The sequence below is a fragment of the Lathamus discolor genome, chromosome 10, assembly GCF_037157495.1.
Source record: "Lathamus discolor isolate bLatDis1 chromosome 10, bLatDis1.hap1, whole genome shotgun sequence".
NCBI lineage: Eukaryota > Metazoa > Chordata > Aves > Psittaciformes > Psittacidae > Lathamus > Lathamus discolor.
In genome coordinates, this window is record NC_088893.1 from 3,645,503 (window position 1) to 3,667,672 (window position 22,170).

At 41.0% G+C, this 22,170-nt stretch overlaps 1 protein-coding gene across 2 annotated transcripts in view; it reads right to left on the reverse strand.

Annotated features, from left to right (window-relative positions):
* The window catches only part of SLIT3 (slit guidance ligand 3), a 533,501-nt gene that overhangs the window by 135,578 nt on the left and 375,753 nt on the right, over window positions 1-22,170 (reverse strand). For both annotated transcript variants that reach the window (XM_065690971.1, XM_065690970.1), the window contains 3 exons: window positions 16,322-16,465; window positions 14,230-14,393; window positions 534-684 (listed from right to left, as the gene is read on the reverse strand). In XM_065690971.1, coding sequence (XP_065547043.1) covers window positions 534-684; window positions 14,230-14,393; window positions 16,322-16,465 — 459 coding nt within the window. The remainder of the gene's footprint in view (window positions 1-533; window positions 685-14,229; window positions 14,394-16,321; window positions 16,466-22,170) is intronic.

The following is a 22,170-nucleotide window of genomic DNA, read 5'->3' on the forward strand; positions in this document are numbered from 1 at the left end:
TAAGTAATACATATTCTTATATCTCTTTAGCATTATAACTCTGAAGTATCTCTAAAAGCAAATACATTTCATAAAATCACTTATAGCTTAACAGCACACTGGTTTCAGTGAGAGCCACTTCACCCAAGCAGTAGGCACTGTCGAGATGGAGAGTTCCTGATCACAGATTTGACTCAAAAGGGTTAATCCATTTCTTAAGTAAAAATGACCAGATGCAAAGCCAAAGTGCTCAAAGGCAGAATGGAAAGGAATCAGGCAGCATGGGCCACATAACAGGGCAGCACTTCAAGAAGACTCAGAGAGGCAGCTGATGCAGAGGGCCATGGCTCTTTTCTCATCCCCACAGTTGGCATGAACGCTAAGGAAATAAGAGAGTTGTGGCGCTCCTTTGAAATAAATTAACTTCCCCTCTTTCACACAGGGATTAAAGTAGAAGGTGCCTTCTTGAAATGCTCTGAGTCCCTTTTATAGCCGTTAAAAAGCAGGAAACACAACATGCCCTGCTGAGCACAGCATGGAGAGCAAGCACTTACAGATCAGTAGTATATTCAGGAAGGTGACTGGGTAATCGGGTGAGTTTTTGGTTAGAGCAGTCTACAATTGTTCCCTCGCAGCGACACTTCTCAGGACAGACAAGGTCCATGAAACACTTCCCAGTGAATTTACTTCTGTAATCCTCTGACCCTGCAATGAAAGAAAAACACATTCCAGCAAACAGTTCTGACAACTGCAGCAAGCAAAGGTTTCATGGAATCCATTCTCAGCACCACCTCTTGTCAGCTCACAGCTCCTGCAGGCTATTTTAATACTTGCCAAAGAGCTTTGTTCAGCAATCTTTCAACTTACTCCAAGACTGGCCTCTGGTTTTCCACTCTTCCCTCGACACACTGATTCCTTGTCTAAGAAACCTACCTGTTAAGGTACATTCCAGCAAAGTCACTTTTCCCCCATTTAGTCCAGCAACAAGGAAAAGGGATATTATGAAAGCAGGGGCTACCTTGGCACACTCAAATGACAAAGGATTTTTACAGATGTCATTAAAAAGCCCCAAATTTTCAGAGCTCAGCTCTTGGAGTTATGTTTGAAAGCAATCTTTTACGAGAGAACCCTGTCAATTTTCCAACAATTAGATACCTTTATTAACTACGTTAAACAAACAGCAAAGGAAAGTAATAGCAGTTTAAATCATTTTCATTTTAATTAAGGAACGGGTAGACCATACTTAGTGAGAAGCACTCCCTAATGTACCATTATACCATGATTGCCAGACCTCTCTGACTAGGTTTTTGACCCATTCTAATGAAATGCTTTTCCAATTAAGCACAGTGAACTAATCTGTCCCTTCCAGGTTTGGTTTTTCTCTTTTAATAACAGCAGGTTGGAAATCTGATCTCTGTGCTTCAAGGAACCAGGAGCATTAACAAATGTGTATGTAAGCAAAGCGTTGCCAAGCCCCTACCATGCAATACTTGCCCACTCACTTCATATTTCATAATGGAAGTACCGGAATTGTCTCAGGAACCGGTGACATTCCCAACAACTGTAACTACCAAGAAGTAGTTTTTAACTTTTCCAGAGTTTTAAAAGTCAATTGCAAGGCCTTCTCAGGAATGACGTGAGCAGGTTCCGTTTCTAAGAACCTGAAAACATCAATAAAGACTTAAACCCAAGATGAAATTTGTTTTTAGAGACTTGATGACGTCCAGCACCTGCTTCCCCTTCCCAGACTGATAAATGCACCTCTGCTCATTTTATGACCACATGCTATTTTCCATAAGAAAAAAGAAGTCACCTAAACCCACTATTATTTTAATTCATGTTACACATTACCTCCAGAGGCTGAGGCACTGAAAGCGAGCAGTTCTGCAGCCACTCTAACATTGTGATTCCACAGATAGACTCCAGTTTAGCTTTGTAATTCTGAACTAGATTATCAGAAACATCACATACAGCTTTGGACATTACCTTCTGTGGTGCCAAGTACCTTGCAAGTTATCATGCTGATTGTAAATTCTGAATTTGTAAAGTCAAATATCAGGATTACTGGGCATTCTAAAGTGCTACAAAAATACAGTCTAAGCGTTTCCCCACACCACCATCATTTAAACTTTCAAAACTCTCATCTGATTTCCAGTCCTCAAAAATCAGGCTTGGTAGTCAAGCTAAAACATCAGGTATATTATGGCTTGGCTACAAGAACATACAGCTCTTCTCTTCCAGGTCTATGAGACAGTACCTTTGGCTGTTTATGATTCCTTGGAAACAATGCTGAAGCTGAACAGCTGCCAGGACCAGAGTTGATTAAACTGCCACAGTTACAGTACACCTTGAAAAACCCACCACAGCTTTTCAGTGATCAGAGAGTGTCTTGGAAATCCCCAAATCAACCCCTGGAGAAGCACTTCTAACCTTTACTGTAAAAGTTTTCCTGGAAAGAATAACCACAAACACCATGAAGTTGCACAAGGTGAAAGTTTATTCAGTATAATTTTTTGTCTACTGGTGGATACAAGATTTATCTTCCTATGGCAAAAAAAGAAGGTTGGGAAAGTGGAACACTTCATGAAAGACAAAAAAAGGGGTATAAAACATTAGAAGGCAAGAATCAGGTCTTGGTTTTCTCTCCAGCTTTCAGGCAAAGTGAATAAAGAACATTTATCACATTTTGACTTAGCAGCTTCACTCTCCTGAAGCCATATGACTTTCCACGCTACATCAGCTGTAAGGAGTTGATCTTCTAAGTAACAGTTACCCAGGTAAGCACTGAGTCTGAAGTAATCAATAGCACATATATGCTCAGCAAGTAGTCATCTGTTAGCCTGCGAGACAGCAGGGATCACCTGCCAAAGACTAGATAAAATTTACTGTTTGACCTGAGCCTTGAGATTACTTGGGCAGGTGGCTGCTTTATTAAGATATTCCCATCTGGGGTAGTAATGTGAAATTCAGCCATCTGTTTGCAGAGCTATTTAAGTGTGTATATTCATTTCTACACACAGGGCTTTACCAGTGTACTGCTGCAGGGCTCTGAGTGAACATGACTGGACTCAGGAAGTGCACTTGACCATCCAAGGTATGTAGTACTTCTTACACCCTACAGAATCACCTGTGGAAACCCATGGAAAAGAGATGCAGGATGGAACATGGCCTGGCAGTTTCTGGTCATTTCTAAAATTAGGAAGAATTGTTTGCTGTAAAACAAGTAGCCAAGGCAACAGCAAGGCCTGTGTTTAATAGAGGACAACTGTGTTTACCTGAATTGCTAGCTACTCTTGATAACGTTTTCATTTCACAACCTATGTGACATCATGTTGTGGTTTAAGCCCAGCCAGTAAGAAGGAATAAAATAACTGTTAGACCTGAACCCATGACACACCACTGTTAGGTACCAGGGCACTGCAGATCCTCAGTATCATAAACCAAACACACACGTCATTCTACAAAACAGCATGTTTCCAATTTTAGGTGCTTTTCTAATACCCACATGGAGAAATTAAACAGCAGAAACAAACACCTTTTGGTCCTATTCTTCTTTCTAGGCACTGTTTAGCAAAATAAGTTGTTTTTAAAACTTAGGTTTGCCCAAAGGACGTAAAAGCAGTGCTGGATGATCTGTTCTGGAAAAAATCAAGCTGTCTCAACAGGGGCTCGAATATAGTCATCCTAGAAAAGATGGATCCAGCTGCCTCAAATTTGGCACCAAAAATATCATCACTGAGATCACTTGGGCCAAAACTTGGACAAAAAAACAGGAATCCCGACACTCATTTCTTCATGTAACCATGAGATCACAATTCTCATGGGTTTTCAGGGAAAAAAGGAGGTAAATTGTCATACTTTCACATCACTACTATTAACTCTTATCAGTAATCACAGATTAAATCTAAGAATCTCAGATGTTCTCCTTCTGATGGCTCCACAACAGATTTGTAACAGATCTGTCAGATGAGGCAGCATTTCTGTATAAGAAAACTTCTGTATAAGCCTCTCACAGTCCTTTATGAATAGGTGTCAGTATCTCTACTTTACAAAGGGGAAAGTTAGGCACAAGTACGTTAAAGACCTCATCTAAGCTGTCAAAGCTAAAATGGCCCATTTGCACATGCTGGCTCAGCTGTGTGCTATGTAACTGCTGGATAAGACTGGTTTCAGACAGGCCATGGTATCCACATCATCTTAAGAGATAAAAGCCAATGCTTTGCAGACTCTTCTGAAGTTCTGCTCCAATATACTTCTTCATAATGAAATTCCAGCGCATTCGGATTGCTCAGCTGAGGTCCATAGTTATATTAAGTAGCTTGTTGTTACAGAAATGGCATCCAAAGTGTACCTCAACTAGAAGGACCCACTGGACAGCTCAAACACAGACATGTAGCATATGCTATTTATAAGGTAAGAAGACAAAAATGATTTTTCATCTCTGCGGGTATATCTGGAATCACCTTTGATTCATATTAATCAACAGGATGCCTAACTTCTTCATTCCAAGAGCAATTAAACAGATTAATCATTTAGAAATGGTTATTCTGCATGCAAGCCCTCCGGAAAGTCTGTCGCAAACATCACTAGAGCTCCCCCCTGCAGTGCCCGGGCGCCTGGTCAAGCAACTCTTCACCTTTTGCAGTTTTCCTGTGAGGAAAGGGGAATCTCTCACCTTTTGATGCTTCTGAAAACAGCAGAAGTATCCCAGCATGCCATGCGGCAGGGAGTATGCAGCCTTCCATGGTGCTTGACAGAACCATGTTCCATTTGTATTGTTCTACCACATGGTTAGATCAAGCACAAAGGAAAACCCCATGAACAGCCAGAGTCAGAGTTAGGCAGCGCCAAAGAGAGAAGAGCGTTGAGAAGAAGCAGCATGGAGAAGCACAAGCTGAAGGTTCACAGAGAGCTGCTCTCCACTCCAACCATGCAAAAAGGTGCTGGATACAAGAGGTCATCCTTTATGCTCTAACTGCAGGAACACCCTGGAGCACAATTGGGGTTAGTGTACAAGAACAGAGCCCAGGCGAATTCAGAGACAGAACTAATACGACAGAAAATGCTACCAAAGGACTGCAAACAGCTCCTTCCAGGAAGGATGTGAGACTTTTACCACACATTGAGTGCCCAATCTATTCTGCTCTTTATTAGCTACTTACTCTCTCCTGGTGTCTCCTTTCAGTATAAATGCTGGTTTGGTTTGCTCCATTTATTTAAGTGCAATCTCAGACATACCGCAGCACATATTAAAGGAGGTTCTGAGCTGATGGCCAAGCTCTGGCATCAAATGCTCCCGAGGCTCCTTTTGAGCCTGATTTCAGCTCCCGGTGGCCTCTCATGCTGGTAGCACTTACACTGACAATCTGTAATTACCACTGCTTTTCTTTTTTTCGACTGCATTTTACAGCAACGTAGCACACACATGCTACTACAGAGTTATTAAGGCAACCAGGCGCATTTTGGTGTTCTGTTCCTTGGCATGATATTTGTTGTGTTTTGTACGTCATTTCCTGATGATGCATCATTCTCTTTTTGACATCCTGGATTGTTTCAAACAGCGTTACTTCTTGTAACTCATTCCTGCAACTTTGACCTGGAAAGTAGGGCGTTAGGTTTTGGCTTGACTGCTCCCACTGAAATGAAACTCCCATTGACTTTAATGTCTGCAGAGCTATGCCAGCGGAGGAAAGTCACATCTTAAATGTTCTTACAGCCTTCACGAATGAGAGAGGAAGTGCTTGTCCTCTGCAACTGCTCAGAACATTCTGCTGGACTTCACTGAAGGTCAGTGCCTGTGCTCTTTAAAAAAGTATCACTTTCCTTAGTAAGAGGTTTGCACTGCCCAAAGAACGCAGTCAGCATTAAGCATATTGTTCATTGCCTACATGGAGAACAATGCGAGTACTTGAGTAGAGATGACAGATAATACAGCAAGGGGCTCTGCTTCACCATTTGCTATGAACCAGCATTATTATGCAGAAAGGCAGCATACAGTTACTTGGGAACTCCAGAAAAGAAGTACAGTGTTAACTTGGTCACCTCATACTGTGGGTTTGCATACAGCAACGAAAGTAAGACAATTGGATTTACTGTCGACCTTTACAACCTAAGAAAGCAGCTAAAGCATCTTTTTAGGCGAACCTAGCACGATAGACCTTCATTCCCCACCAGCTGCCAAACTAGCCAGAGTCCTGAGACAAAAATTAGATTCTTAATTTTCTCTTGTGACTCATGCAACATGGAACAAAGAACCATTAATTTTCTTCTATGATTCATCCAAAGTATGCACAACCCTGGACTCCACTCCTCATTTATTTACAAATTATACCTATAACTAGTATTCCTGCCAGTATTCCTGCCAGTAGTTTTGTACGACTCGAGCAAAGGACGATGCAGAATTTCGTGTTTCTACACTGGTTTGATAATGCAGCAGTTCTGGCATGGGCTCTTCAGATAAATTCATCCACATTACTCTGTTAAGCAGCGAAAAGTAGTATTTCATGTATCTTCTACAGACTTTGATATTACATACCGATTTACAGTATTAAGTGGAATATCTGTAATAAACTCACTCATTTCAGTGTCAATGAACTCTTTCAGTCCTACTAGAAACAAATTTAGTCAGAGCCCTGCAAGCGTCTTCCTGAGAAACCCCCAGAGAACATTTGGAACAAGTCTCTGTTCCTCTGCTGCACTAATTAAACACCGCTTACAACAACTGCCTCAGCTAATCAGCAACTCCAACGAACAAGAGGTACCAGCACACAGAGAAAAGGCTGCCAAACTCCTAATGTATGTCCCCAGAATACAAGAGAGGTAAAATAATCCACATGCACATTCTGGCCTTTCTGCTTGTTGCAGACTATTGCAAAACATGTGCAGGAACAGAGCCTCCTTTTTTGTAGTTTTTTTTTTTTTTGTCGTTGTTGTTCTTTTTTCTCAAAAAAAAAAAAAAAAAACCCAAACCAAAACAGGGACGCACATTATTTTAAATTACGTGTATATATATAATCCTTTTGGACGTACATAAGATCATTCTGCATAAATGTTTCCAAAGAAAAAGAAAACGCTGAAAAAGGCATGACCATACCTCCAAATATCTGCCAGTTTTCATGAAAACCTCCACCCTTTTAGACAGACTCTATATCCAAGCAGCATTGTATGGTTTGGCCTTGGCACGAGTTCACCTTTCGTAAGCCAACAGCTGTTGGTTTATCAGTCACTAAACCTGCAGTTTGCTAAGAATTTGTCTCTAGGACCCTGCTTTTAACTGTCCCATCAAGTGTAACACCTCAGGAGACTGCCGCAGTCTTGGAATAGTCACATGAAAATTTACTGCCCAACTGCAGGCGCGAACACTCCTGCCCTGGTTTTAGCTGATCAGCTCTCTTTATACCAATGGCCTCTCCAATTACTTTCTTTAACCTATTCAAGTGACCACTACATACACACAAAAAAGTGCTAATTTTGCATCTCTGGTAAGCGTTGCTCAGCTTAATCTCAACACACATCATGGCAAGTGAGAGAAGAGAACAAACTTTGCCCTGCTTTAGTTTTTGAGGTGTCTGAGTTACAAGAGCAACTGCTCAGCTTTCTGCCATAGCTAATGAGGACACCTCCAGAGGACAACTCAGCTCTCAAGTGGGGAATTTATATAGCTCTGTACACTGCCTACACGGGGAATCTAGGACAACTATGTTATTTGGGGGTCTAAGTGATCTGAATGCAGCTGTGACTCAATGTTCATTCTCCTTTTCGTTGCCTCTTTACTATAAGTGCAAGTGAGGATGTTGGCTGGTTAACAAAGCAGGTCAGATGTTTAGCTTTTCTGAAGACTACATCTACTTAAAAACAAGATGAGGCACAGCCTTAAAATAAACTTTCTAATTGGGACATGCCAATTTGCTTTCTTATTAAGAACCACACTCTCTGCCAAACAGATCCACCTGCTCTATCTTAAGCTTATGCTTCCTCGAGAAAAACAGTTTCCATCCTGCCTACTTTCCCCCTACTATAGTACAGGAAACCTTCGCCATCCTACTCATCATGAGCTAGGGAAGAGTTAGAGGAACTGACACAAATATTAACAGAAAGATCTAAATTGCTATCAAAGATTTAAAGGGAGGGCTATAATCAGAATACAGTACAGCCAAATTACTTCTGCAACAGGAACATTTCGACAGGACAAGGGAATTCAGCTCCATTACTATTAGTCATAGCAGTCATGTTGTGCTCTCTAATGACTTCAACTTCAGGAACATGTCATGCAAACCATATCTCAAATATATTCAGTTACAGTGTATAGTGAAGACTTCAGGTTCATAACTATGAATTCAGTCCAGGATTTAATCTGCAGGTGATATGTTGCTGTTAAACAGTTTTCCATTCAGACAGAATTATTCTTGTGCATAACAAATGCCTATTCTCAGTTTCACTATATTCAGTTTCTGAAGGTACTTTTGCTGAGTCTTTTACTGCATAAACCCAAACCAAAACACACAGAAAAACCCCACAGAAAGAACTCTGAATCCAGTTAACTTCCCAGTTTTCCCGATCATAGGCAATTTTTCATGGCCCTTTCCCTCATTCTGCTCAAGCAAAAGCCCTGTGGAGCAGAAGAGCTGGAGTTTGGCCCCAGACAAGATTAGGTTGGATATTAGGAACAATTCCTTCCCCAGAGGGTGCTCAGGCATTGGAACAGGATCCCCAGGGCAGTGCTGGAGACACCGTCCCTGCAAGTGCTCACACACAGTGGAGACGAGGCCTCAGTGCCATGGGTCAGTGGTGGCCTTGGCAGTGCAATTTGGCAATGGTTTGACTGGATGAGCTTAAAGGTCTTTCACAACCTGGTTGATTCTATGAGACTTCCCGTTAACGTGTCCATGCATCACCTCCTGCATGGACAAACCTCCGAGCTGCCAGGGCTTGCTGCCTGCTCAGCCGGGGCTGCTGCAGACCAGCATGCTAAGGGCAGGCAGAACCACGACTGCCTGAGCACGTGTCACTGCAGCACTGGAACCAGGCAGACAAGAGCGGCTGGAGATCAGGCAAAACCAGAGACTATTTACTTACTAAAACTGGAAAGAATTTGTAAAGTTGTCATCAGAATGACTGGCAAATTACGGGAACAACTGGAGGGTGTTTCAACCAAAAGATCTGGATTAAATTCACTTGTCATTCATGACTTTTAAACACTGATGAGGAGTAACAATTTATTTCACCTTTCATTTTGAGAGATCAAAGAACTTAAACAGTGTTCATATGTCAATAAGAGCAGAGAAGGGGATAACCTAGGGAGTGCAGGGGCCAGGAAACATGGAGAATACCATCGGGACCAGAGAAAAACCCCTGATATGCAGCCTATGATTTCCTGACTGGGAACACTCTGTCCACTGCAGTTCTACACTTCTGAGGTTGAAACAATGCAGCAATAGAAGAGAGAAGGAAATTTCAAGTGATAACAGGTAATAGAAACTCTGCTCCGAAGTAAGCAGGTAACACAAGAAAGGTGAAGACGGATGAAGACAGAGACCAGAGAACACACATAAAGAATTAGTACAAAACCTGCAATTAGTAGGAAGAGGTTTTATCAAATGCCTTCAAGAATCATGAGTGAACAAGCAGCAACATTACTACGTAGTAACGGGATGATAACGCAAGAGATACAACATTAGCCCTAAATATGCAAGCCCTGGATCCGTATGTACCACAGAGGCTGATTTTGATTTGGCTTGGGCTAACAAGATGCAGTGTCCAAAAAGCAGAGAATCGTGATGACAGATGGTTCACTGTCCTCTTCCTCTTATTCCCTGTGCTTTTGATTTGCACAGCACTATCTGGAACTGAAGTCACTAATTACAGTCAGTTAGATACCATGAATGTCCCAATGTAAGAGGAAGCAGGAAGACAGGTTTACTACACAGTATCTTAAATAATAACCATATTTCTAAGATTCTTATTTCTACGAATTAGACGGTAAAAAGCTTTCGTAATGTGATGCTTGTAGATATGCATATTCTTTGCTCACTACCAAGAATGGCTTTGTTGGAAGGGCAGGTGGAACTTTCATCGCTTTTGAAATACACAATATATTGAAAAGCACAAACATACCACAGGGAGAAAAAAAGATACACAGCTGAACACAAGGGCAAGCTCTCTGCAAAAGCTATTTCATACACAGTGTCACACGGCAATCAAGGATTCTGCCAACTCTTGAAGTGACAATAAGCTACCACAGAGACAACACAATCTGCTCATAGATTCAATTCCCTTTCTCCTAAAGCCCAGTGCTGCTTTAGAAAACAAAGCTGCTGTGTAGAGAACTTAATCAAATGCTACTGGGCGGAAGATATTTGTTGTTCTTTTCCTCCTATTCCTACCAAGAAGGGAGCTTCCAGTGACCTAAGGCTGGCAAGTACCATTGGATCCTTAAGTTGTCACAGTGGGCAGATGCAGCCACAAAGAAAATGATCATCAGAATTTTACTGTTGCTACTGAAAATGACAGTATTTCCCTTTTCTAAACAGAACAGGGAGAATTAGTCACAGCCTGCTCCATTTCTCTTTCAAGAAAAAACACTTTTAGTCTCTGATTCCATAGCTGTGGGGAGAGAGTTGAGCAAGGGGAGGTTTATTATTATTTTGGTGCATCGCATGAAATGGCAGGCAGAAAACCACAGGAAATAGTATCTATTGCAATCTGAGGCTTAAACATATTTGATAGCATATTCAACAGCTTTGCTTGTCTCACAGCCCCAGGCAAAACCATGCCCCTTTCCCTGCTGTTCCTTCATTTCATGCTATAATGCTTCCAATTCTCCTTTTAAAAAGAATTATGTACCTTATATACCTGTTGCACAGAATATCCTTCCTATGGACACTCATAACCTTTGCAGATGTTGCTCCATTATTCTCAGTAAAAGCTTGAGTTGTTTGGTTCAGGGAGGAAAGAGCATCTGAGAGAAGTGTCTTAATGATGAATTAAAACAAGAAGGCAAGTTATTCTTGCTGAATGCTATCTAAAAGGACACTATGGAGCTGGAATAAAACCTGAGGGAAGCAACAATATGCAGAATGAAGTTTTCTAGATTTGATTTCTTTTTTTACTGTGCTGCTTAGTTGTCTTCACAGTTTCATTCAGTCGATCAAATACAGTTCTATTTAACCCATGTGCATCTCAGAATGTGTCCTCTTCAAATTATCTTCTTGATGTTCCTCTACCATTTCTGACTGATGAAGCTTCCAGCATCTCGTCTTTTCTTCTATATTCCTGCTAACCAGTCTTCTTTCCTATCCTTGTACAAAAAAGCACTTTCCTTGTTGTGAATGCTCCGTCCCTGGTGGTGTTCAAGGCCAGGTTAGACAGAGCCTTGGGTGACATGGTTTAGTGTGAGGTGTCCCTGCCCATGGCAGGGGGGTTGGAACTGGATGATCTTAAGGTCCTTTCCAACCCTAACTATTCCCTCCTTCTGCTAATGTACTGAACAACCAGATTTTTTCTCATGCTGGGTCTTTACTGACAGTCCCCTTTATGATCCACTGTAGAATCCCAATGAATGTGGAAAACACACAGTATTGCCTCAGGACAAACTCAGAACTTTACAACTTCAGAACTGGTCCTATTCCTGATTCCAAAGCTTTAAGTTTACCTAAGCTGAAGTACTACTGTGTGTGATCCTGATGCTGGCTGAGTAACCCTATTCCCACAGAGCTGACACTTTCTGTTCATCCTCATCACTTTCCTAAGGTCAAAGACCAGATCAGGATAGAATCCCTCACATTGCTTCCTTAACCAACCCCTCATATTCACTGACTTCCAACCCCACACTTCTCTCTGACCACTGTTTGAAATGTATTAAACAAACTACATGAAAATAACAGGATCCTGAAACAAGAACCCTTTGAGAAAAGGGATGCACATTTACAGAAGGATTTAAATTAAAAATTCTTTTCTCATACAATGAGCAAACGATGTAAAAACTCAACAGAATCCAACAACCAGCAAGGGCACTGACAAGTTACTAAGCACTGCCATCCCAGTGGGATTGTGCAGGCTCATCGCTGGGTAACATAAAGCACTGCTCAAAAGTCTGACATTGAATGATGAAGATTCATACCTCATGGCCTTTTCTGCACAGAGACGTGCTGTGTTAAATCCTGGGATGAAACATATTCCTCAAAATGAAACACGGAAAATTCCTGCTAAATGCCAAGTCTGAATCAGCCGTGATTCAAAGGGACAACTTGAGCAGAGCAGGTGCCAAGGATGTCTGTTCTCTGGATTGATTTACAAACTAAGATTCTTCTAAACTATTAGACGCTCCCCGTCTCATGTGAGCAGACAGTGAGTCGAGTTCAACGTATCTCATTGCCATCTGGAAACTCTACAGGCAAGGATATCTTCTCTATTGAGCTTTTGAATAGAATTAGTTTTCATCCAGCTGAAATCTTTGTTCTGAAGCTGTACAATCCCTGCTCTCCTCCTTCATAAGTCAAGTTTATGCCTTTTCCATGTGGTTTTGATATACTCGTAGAGCTGGAGACCAAGGAAAAAACAGCCTAATGCCTCAAGGAAAGGACCCCCAAGATAAGAACTCACACACAATATTATTCTCAGCATCACCAGGTACTGTGTTCTGCATTCTTACTCCTCTTAGCTATGACCTTTCATAAATGATATCAGGTGGTGTTTGCCTTATCCAATAGCCTGTACCATTGTTCAAGGCATGCCTGCACATACATAACATTAATTTCTCTAGCCTATTAATAAAAGCAGGAGAAAATAACAATTGCAAATTGGGTGCAGATTTATACTGCTCTGTTTCTGCAGTCTATTTTCATTTCTAAATTATATTTATGCATTTGAAGTTCCAGTTTCTTTAAATATGAATATTACTAATTATCTTGTTCCTATGATGGACACAATCCAAAAACCACCGATAAAAGTATGTCCTAATTTCAGTTCTGGTTATAAATTTTGTGGCTTGAGTCACAAGTGACTGAAGACTTAACATTCATACCCTGGTAAACCTGACTGCAAATGAAGTTATCTTTATTGTATTTTCTCCATAAAGAGAAGGTTTTGCTCAGCATATTGCTTGCAGAGATACACAAAGCACAACGGCTTGTTTTGGGCTGCTGCCATTCAGCTTCATGCTGCAACCCCATCTAGAGTCATTAATCTTTTACCACCAGAACACAATTAATCATGGTTGGTTGTTTTGTGGGTCTTTTTTCCTTTTCTTTTCAGGGGAAAAAGACAGAAATCACAGTAATTTTCATAGAAAACATTGCCAGCAGTCTCTCAATAACATTCATTTTTCTTCTCAGTACACACTAATAAGTTTCCTCACTGAAACCTGCTTGTCTTTCCGGTGTACAAAATGCAGTAAACTAAAATACATATGACCAAGAGAAAAAACACAAGAAGCCGCAGTCTGCCTCGCTGTACTGTGTAAGGCAATAAATGTCATTTTAGTGATAGCCGCGCCATAAATAAAATATGGATAGGCTTGAGAAAAAGGTGTTTATGTTACCTCAGAGCTTATTTTCAGGTGGAAACATTTTTTTTCCATCTAGCTCACACAAGGCAATATCTTTGCCTAAATTATGATGGAAGTTTTGATTCAAAACTTATTAAACCCCCAAATCTTACCAACTTTGATGGCAGTTTCACTGGAATTAGTGGATGCTACTTGTGGTATAAAACCCCCAAACTTTAGCCCCAGCTTCCCTCACATCCTAGGTCAGAAATGCTCTTTGCCAGTGGTATAAAAATCTTTCCAGCCTTTTAGGTCTAAGAACTTACTTGAGCTCATCTCTAATTAAGGTCAATAAGAGTTCTGCCTGAAAACAAGTAACAATCCATCCACCTTCCACCCATTCAAAATACGACATTTGCCACACGGATTCATATACATCCTTGTTGTTTTTCCTTAGACATTTTACAGCCTAGTAATTCTTTAAAATTAAATGTCAGAAGCATTTCTCTTTGTTTTGTTTGTGAGAGACACAAGCAGTCAGCTACAGACTGCTCCCTTCTTTCTTTTTCCTTTTTTTTTTTTTTCCTTTTTAATCCATAAGGTAATTGGCTTTCTGGAGAACTAACTGAATTTTCCAAATCTAATTTTCAAAGATGCTCCCTAATATCCATTATAGCAAACACTGTCCTGCAGATTCAATTAGTAAGCTCTCTGGACCTGCTTATTTCTGAATTGAAAGTGCACTACAGCCTGGATAAATGAATTACCTGAGCAGCGGAACTTCTTGCTCTTGATCTGGCTGATTCGCTTGTTGGCAAGGCGACGCGGATTGCTGCACCGAGCGCCGCTGGTCTCTATCGGATTATCCTGCAGGTAATCAGCCAGCCACTTCAAATGGCAGTCGCACACAAATGGATTCTGAGCTAAATGTCTGCAAGAAGGATGGGATGTTTAATCAGAAGTGACCTGTGACACTGTGCTCCATCATTGTTTTTCACACACACGAACCTGAAGAGTAGAGTAATTGAATAAGCTTCCCCCAAAACCCCAGGCCTGGCGGAAACCATGCGGAGCTGCACATGAATGGGAGAATCCTGTCAGCTCTCACATTTCGGAGCTCATTAAGCCTGCTGCAAGTCCTTTCGCAGGGGAAACAAAAATTAAGAAAGCAAAACCTGCTTTAAAGGACACCAAGTCCTGTGTTTTCTCCTGACAGCCTGAAATGCTGCCTTTCGAGGGAAACACACCTTTTCTGATGCACCTGACCTGACGAACAGTTTGTATCCTGGCTTAAAAGAAATTTTATTGGCAAGCTCAGTTTCCTAGGGATCCAAATGTGATTAGTGAATCTTGGCTCTGGGCAAAGCCAGAAGAGATCCAGAAGTCTTTCCTCAAGAGTGAAATAGGTATTTGCATATACTCATCCTGTGGAATAATATTCCCTTTATATGCGTTTTTTCCTGGAGCAAAAATATTTTACTTTTGAGACTGAACTGTTTATGCAAGATAGAACTTAACTTTATCCTTTGCACAGCGTATTCCCCACACAATCGGAAATAGGCATTGTAACATTGATTCTAACTGGATATTTAGACTTTGTTAATAGAAATCTCAGAGAGAAACAGCATTTCTCTGCTGCTGTTATGATTCGCTTTGCTTCACAAAGTTGAGCACTGTATCAGGGGAGTTTGCCAGGTCTTTCTCAGAGCCTGATTCTGATCTGTTAAGCTGACTTGCAGCAGTCCCTCTAACTTCCAAGGAAGCTGGGCACGACTCTCTGCAAAGACAGTTTTAAATGAGACAGATGTTTCAATTTGGTTTGGACAGAGGTGTAAAGCTGCAGCCTCTCAAGAGCTCTGCTCTGTTACTGCCAGTGTGTTTTTTCCACCTGAAGCAACTTCTTTTCTTTCCTGTTTGCAGTTATATTTATGAACTGTCACTTAACAGAGGTAAGTACAGAATACAACGGGATTTCAAGGAGTGGGAAGTGAAACCATAGCAAAAAGTGCCTGAAGATACTAAAGATTACTGTTGTAGTAGAGCCTTTCCTGGTGTGAAAGGTCCAAACTAGCACACAGAGACAGGATATGGGATTGGTCTGTAGCTGCAGAAAAAAGGCAGAAGACAGCAATCACTTGGAGTACTAGAAATGGGAGAATGAATCAGGATATTTCATGATAAAAGTGGCTTGCTGTGAAGCAACAAGTCCATTCTATGTCCTGGCCACAGGAATGCCAATAAAACCCCATGGAAACCAAGGAGGAACTTTTAAGCCTTAAGGGTGTTGCCTCATAAGACTGACAAATCTTATATACCTGTAAATGAACCTTCTCTGTCACCCCTGTTAATGGATATATCACTGTACATACACAGCATGTTGCAGCAGCAGAAAGAATGGTAGAGGCGGGGAGCACAACTGTGGCGGAGTTGTACATGGTTTCAGAAATCAGGAACTATACAGCAGGATGCAGACCCAGTAAGGAGAGATGCCAACTCATTAGCCCATTAAAAACTGTTAGGCAATGGTTTTAATAGAATCTGCTGTTCATATATTGTACAGACTCAAATTTACATATTATCTTCCCTACAAACAGGATGAATGAATTACTCTGTGAGCTTAAAACACTTATGACATTCATGTCACTACTGGCAGGCTGCACTGATAGCTGGCTGTGCTGAATTTATGCAATACTTTGTTTTCTTGTGCCTTTTATTTCTGTCAGAAAAGGAGGGGTTGCTGTCTTTGGGGTCTCTTCCAATTGCCTTCACAGATTTTTGTTAAAAAGCCTTTGCAAAGACAGGCAACAGCTTTGGGAGTGAAAGAGAGGGCTGTCATTTATGCTACGCCTTCATACTCACAGAGTCTGGATCGATCGGAGAGGTGCAAAGAGCCCCTTGCTGATGGTCTGCAGTTTGTTGTCATAAAGAGATAGCAGCTTGAGATTATGCAGACCTTGAAACGTGTTTACCCTCAGGCAGTTGATCTTATTGGCATTGAGAAGCCTGAAAACAGAGGAAGGGTTTAAAATTCATTAATCTTGAAATAATCAAATAAAGATAAGACGGAACTGTGGAGTTAAATCTAAAAAAAATATTAACCCAGTCACCAAAGCCAACCCACATTTAAAGGTCTTCATTTGCCTGTTACATTTAAAATGTGAAAACCCCACAGTCAACATTAGTACTCTCATAGTGGGGGAATATACACACAGGTCACAGTGCTGGCTACCTTAAAATACTTAAAATATGTCTTTTTTTTAAGGCTCAGGCCTCCCCTGCCCCCCATTTGTTCGAAATTCTACATAAATATTTGAAGGTGCCTTCAGCTGTGCATCTTCAGCTTGATATACACAGAAACTGCCAATACTCCCCACCCTGCAATTCCATGCACACACTCATACACCAAGTCCACAGTGAGAAGAACTCCCTTTTATTTCAGTTTTCTCTACCAGCATCTGCCTTAAGTCTAAGTGAAATCCTGGAATTTTGTCCTCTTTTGATAAGCAGTGTGAGGCTAATTTAATCATGGAAGAAAAGAGAACCTGATTCTCCTCAGAGACAAGAAGAGAGAAGGGTAGGGTCTGGACTAAAACTACTGAAAGGCAAGGTCACTTCATAAGTAAGGGTAGCCAAGCCATGCACCAAGTTGCTTGAAGGAGTTGTACAGTCTTCATCGTTGGAGGGTTTCAAGATGCTGAATAAAGCCATGAGCAACCTTCTCTGACCTAGTAAGGAGGCTCTGGTTCTCCAGTCTCATTGCTAGTGATCACCTTAGGTCCCTTTCAACCTCCACTGTCCTAGTAATCTATGAACCTACTCCATTCCAGTTACTCCACATTCCTGTGGAGGTGTGGAAAAGCAGCACAAAGGCAATTTACACCCTCATTTTATTTTGCACCTCTGAACAGCAAGAACTAATCAGTTCAGCCAGAAAACCTTGGCTGGTACTTGCGCAGGTTCTCTTAGATTGTTCAGCTAGAGTTCTGTCACATATAACAAGTAGATAGTCTCAAGAAGCTGGAGCTCCCTCCAAGACACTCAATCACAAAGACATTTAAGATTGTCACTGTCATCTGCATATGTAGTATTTTACACCTAGAAGATAGTCAGGAAATGACCTGCTCTTCTCACAAAAGCCAAAGCCCGCATCTTTAACTACTATCAACCTGACAAAAATGGTACATTGCAAACAACATATGATGTTAACTCAGTTTTCTTGGTCACAAAATTCTTGCTACTTAGTCAATGAGTTTGAAGAGCTTAGTATTACAGCACTGTGGCACTCTGTGAGGCACCACACTAATACTAAACCAGAAGACTAATGTCTTTCTGGGCAAAAAGGAAAAGACCTCCTCTATTTTTCAGCAAACAAATATACCATCTTAAACACACCTCTAACAGCACAGGGAGCTTCCAACAAACTGCACATACACCACTATAGACAATAGGGCAACCCCTCAGGGAAGAAATGCATGCTAGTTAGCTGCCTTCCCTTTGCTCCAGAAGGTGCTTCCTCTGCACAGCATCCTGCCTTTGCACTGCTGAAACCTTTGGACCATTGTACCCTTATTGCAGCTCCCTGCTCCTACTGCTGTTTTGGCAGAGCCCCGTTACTGCGGTAAATGGCTATGGCAATTGTGATACATAAAAGATGGAGTACTTGCATAAAGCCCTTTTCCCAAGGAGAAAAGGAATGCAGTGCTTTGAAATAAGAGGGAATCAGAGCCCAACCCACCTTCTAGTCTACAGAAAAGTCAATACCAATTTACCCAAATTTTCTTCTTTATATGGTGTCAAAACCAAAGTTTGACCTTAGATAAGAGATAGTCCCAAAGAAGGCAATGATGGATAAATGAAATTACCTTTTTTGCATGAACTAATAGCTAAAATAATTTTATGAGATCATAAGCAGAGCTAGGATTGACCCCTCTGGAATCTGTATTTCGGTGACTGATAATTGCATGACACTTAATCCACCAGAAGTAAAAGGGTAATTTTCATATTAGGCTACAGGAGCAGCTCCTCCCATGCATTTGACTTCTGAGATTCTGCTCCAACAGCAAACACTAATGTCATCTCTTGCTACTTGTTTCTTATTGCCATTCATACATCCAAGTCAAAGTAGTCTTCATTTCCTCTCAGTTCTTGTGCATTATACATTTCTCTTTCAAGCTTGGACATTATTTATTCCATAAAAACCAGGTTAACACATTATTAGAAAGCAGAATCAGCTGCTGAGATTTATTTCCTGGCATGCACTCTGGCATTACAAACCCTTTGGTTTCTATCCCCTGCCCTTATGCACTAGTCAAACATGGTCTTCTGGCACTGTAAATCAGCAGAGATTGGTTCCTGGTACCTAGGTTATACAGGAAGAAAACTGAAAGCAAGTATGTACTTCCATTTATTTTGCTAGATGCTAGTTTTTTTCCTAATATTACAGTAATATTTAATTCTGCAAGCAGTATTTGTGACAAAGCATAAAGCCAACACGAAAATAATCTCAGTAATAGAGAATTTATAACTGAACTACAGTTGTATTTGTATATGTGGACAACCAGTATGTCTTTCTGTGATGCTTAAGAAGTGCTCACACAGCAGAGCTGCACTGTGCAGATACTATTCACTTGCAGAGCTTGAAGTCTAACCACCATTGATCCCACTCAATAAACCCTCAGAGCAAAGCTGACCTAGAGTTGCACGGAATATGCAGGACTCGAATCCATTCTCTGATTAGTTTCAACAGAATACAAATAAACCCAATGTTGCAAATTAGAATTTACAGTGTGGCAAGTTTTCCTGGCATGAATTTTCAACGACTGAGCTCATGGTGTTATTATCTGTGGCAGTTCTGTAGGAGCCAAATACCAAATATGAGAGAAGCTGATCCGGTAATAGCCACAAGTACAGAGGCACACTCTCTACTTTAAGCATCAGAGAAACCAACCTGGAACAGGAAAGTGGTTGTACAGGCTGCTCAGAAGTGGGAATTCGGATCCTACACAGTTTTCTGAGGTGACAACATCCATTCTGTGTATCACCTATACACTATACATTCAGTCCCTAAATCTAGAGAGGACAGATAGTGTGCTCAATAGTAATACAGATGTGGCCATACTCGCTGGATCGTGACACAGATCAATGTGCTATTTCTGATCAGAATCAGCAAGAAATGGGGGCAGGGCGGGGAGAGAGAAAGAAAGCAAAAATCTGTGAGAAAGCTGAATAAATAATCCCTAAACTATTTTTCCTCCTACTTCCTGGGAGTTAGAGGATGACTTTTGGCCAGAAACATTAAGGTTTATGTTCCTTCCAAAAACTCTGTTATTTTAAAGTATCCCCTCTATGACTGTTCCCCTATATAAATCCCAATTCTTTGCTTAATCTCTCTTCACTATCACAGTCTCCCCAGTGGCATCTAATTATTAATAAGATACACAAGGCTGGCCTCACAGGGAGTTAAAAGTGGATCTAAGAAAATGTTTTTAAACTAACACAAAGGCATATGAGAAAAACCTCTTTAGGAAACAGAAACACGGACGTTCCTTAAACACTGAACCATGCTGTAAAATAGACTAAAGGTTCCTTTTCATTGGACTCTCACCAAAAGAACAGACAGTATTAAAAATCGAGTCCTATTTTAGCAAGCATTAGATGGTATTTATTTTGCACCAATTCGTGGTGAAAGTAAATTCCACTGCTTTCCCTATTTTGTTATCAGCTTGATTGGCTGAGATTTACACACGGCCTCCAGATGTGGTGCAGCATTCAAAAGGAGGTTAAAAATTCAAGTTGAAATAAAACTGCCTGCTACCCAGAGGGATGATGGATTATGAACTCAAGTCTCCATTTCCATCCCTCTGGCTATGTTAAGAACATAAAGAAATCTCTTGCAAGCCTAGGACCACCACAGAACACAGGCAAATGGTTAAAGACCTTGTGGTTTACACGCCACTGAGAGCAATGAGCAGAGCAGTACTGCAATTCCATGAACCCATTTCCTGAAACAGTGCATTTGTCCACACACACTGAAGTAATAATGTGTTTCAGCTAAGCCCTTTGAACGAATGTGTACTGAATTGGCACTGTAATTGTATCAGCTGCTCATAAGCACCATCTGCATAATTAAGATGGTCCCGTAATTGAATTATATGCCCAAGCACAGTTTCAAGTGATTAACATTTAAATAACATTTTGAACTCCAAACCCAAAATGAATGAAAAAAATTGTTTTTTAAGAGAAAATGGGGATGTTTATAATGGCTTTTACCCTTAGCAATATTTGTATTTTCAGCTCAGTGAAGTCCAGTAATCAAACTATCGGCAAATAACTATATGACTGGGGGAATGAAACAGCAGCCTAGCAATCTTAACACATGCTGGAGACTGTAGGTTAACTTCTGGTGCTACAGGATGGACCAGAAGTCACCCAAGGTACATCAACAAGCCTAAAAGGAAAGTATGAGGGAGCAAAGCTGCACAGAGCCACTGGAAAACTTCTCTTTCATTTTCAGGATCTTTGTGCTTTGACAGCAACGACAGCATGAGGAGAATGAAAATGTTTGGCACCCCATGAACTGGCTGGCACATCCCACATGCCAGACTCCACTGCTGAAAATGAGAACTCACCAGAGAAAGGCAGATGTAAAATGCATAGGAGACTTGTATGGGAGAGGAGAACTGGGTAACAGTTTTGCATGGGTAACAGCAGAGTACAAATTGAATTTTATATAGTATCTCCAGTCAAAGGCTTCGCCTACATTCAAAGGCACTACAGGGCAGCAAAGAAAGCACCCACGGCAGGCAACATTCCTTAGGATATACAATACCTGTTCTAAAGTAAAAAAAAAAACAACTATTTTTTGCACGCTTTTTTCAGCATTTTCTTTTGAAATTCCCAGGGAACCAAGAGTCACTTTGATTTAACACAACTTACTGGAGGGAACAGCTGAAGCGCCAATATGGAAGTACCTGATCAGGTACTGCCATCAAAGCAGGCAATGACAAGGAATGTCTAAGGACAGAGCTGTTTGCACCCCTGCTTACTTATTGGCAAAATAGCTGTATTAGGATCCAGGACCATTTTAAAATGGCCTGGAGTGTACGGGAGCAATGTGATTGCCCCTCACCATGTCAGGGAATTTAGACATCCACTAAAATTTACATTTCCTACGTGATGACTGACCACAGAAGAGTCTGTCAGTGCTTCAACAACCAGTGACCTGATATCCAGGGTGAAATCATCATCATACTCGCTTGAACTAGCTTCAAGCGTTTCTCCATGTTCAGGAAACTGGATGATGGTGATGAGAAATTTATTCAACATGAATTAAAACGGGAAAGTCGCAAGCTGATAAGGAGTTAAGAAGGAAGCACAGAGCATTTTGACAGTCTTGTTTTGGAGAGATTTTTGAAGGCCTCCTTTCATTTCTGATCCATATGACTGCAACTCCAGTTGAACACCATACATCCTGCAGTACTTGTGTTACTACTTGGAGAATTATAAGCACATGTCGTCATAGCATCTGGACTTCTGTCCCTCAAAATTCAATAGTGTCTAACTTAGGCGTGCCAATAAAGTCACGGTTGATTCTAGATAACCACATGGTAATTCGGATGCACAACAGAGTAAACACATTTTCTCTTCCTGCACTACCAGGAAGTTAGTTTCTTGTGCAGTAATAACTAGGAGCGTTTCTGTCAGGTAAG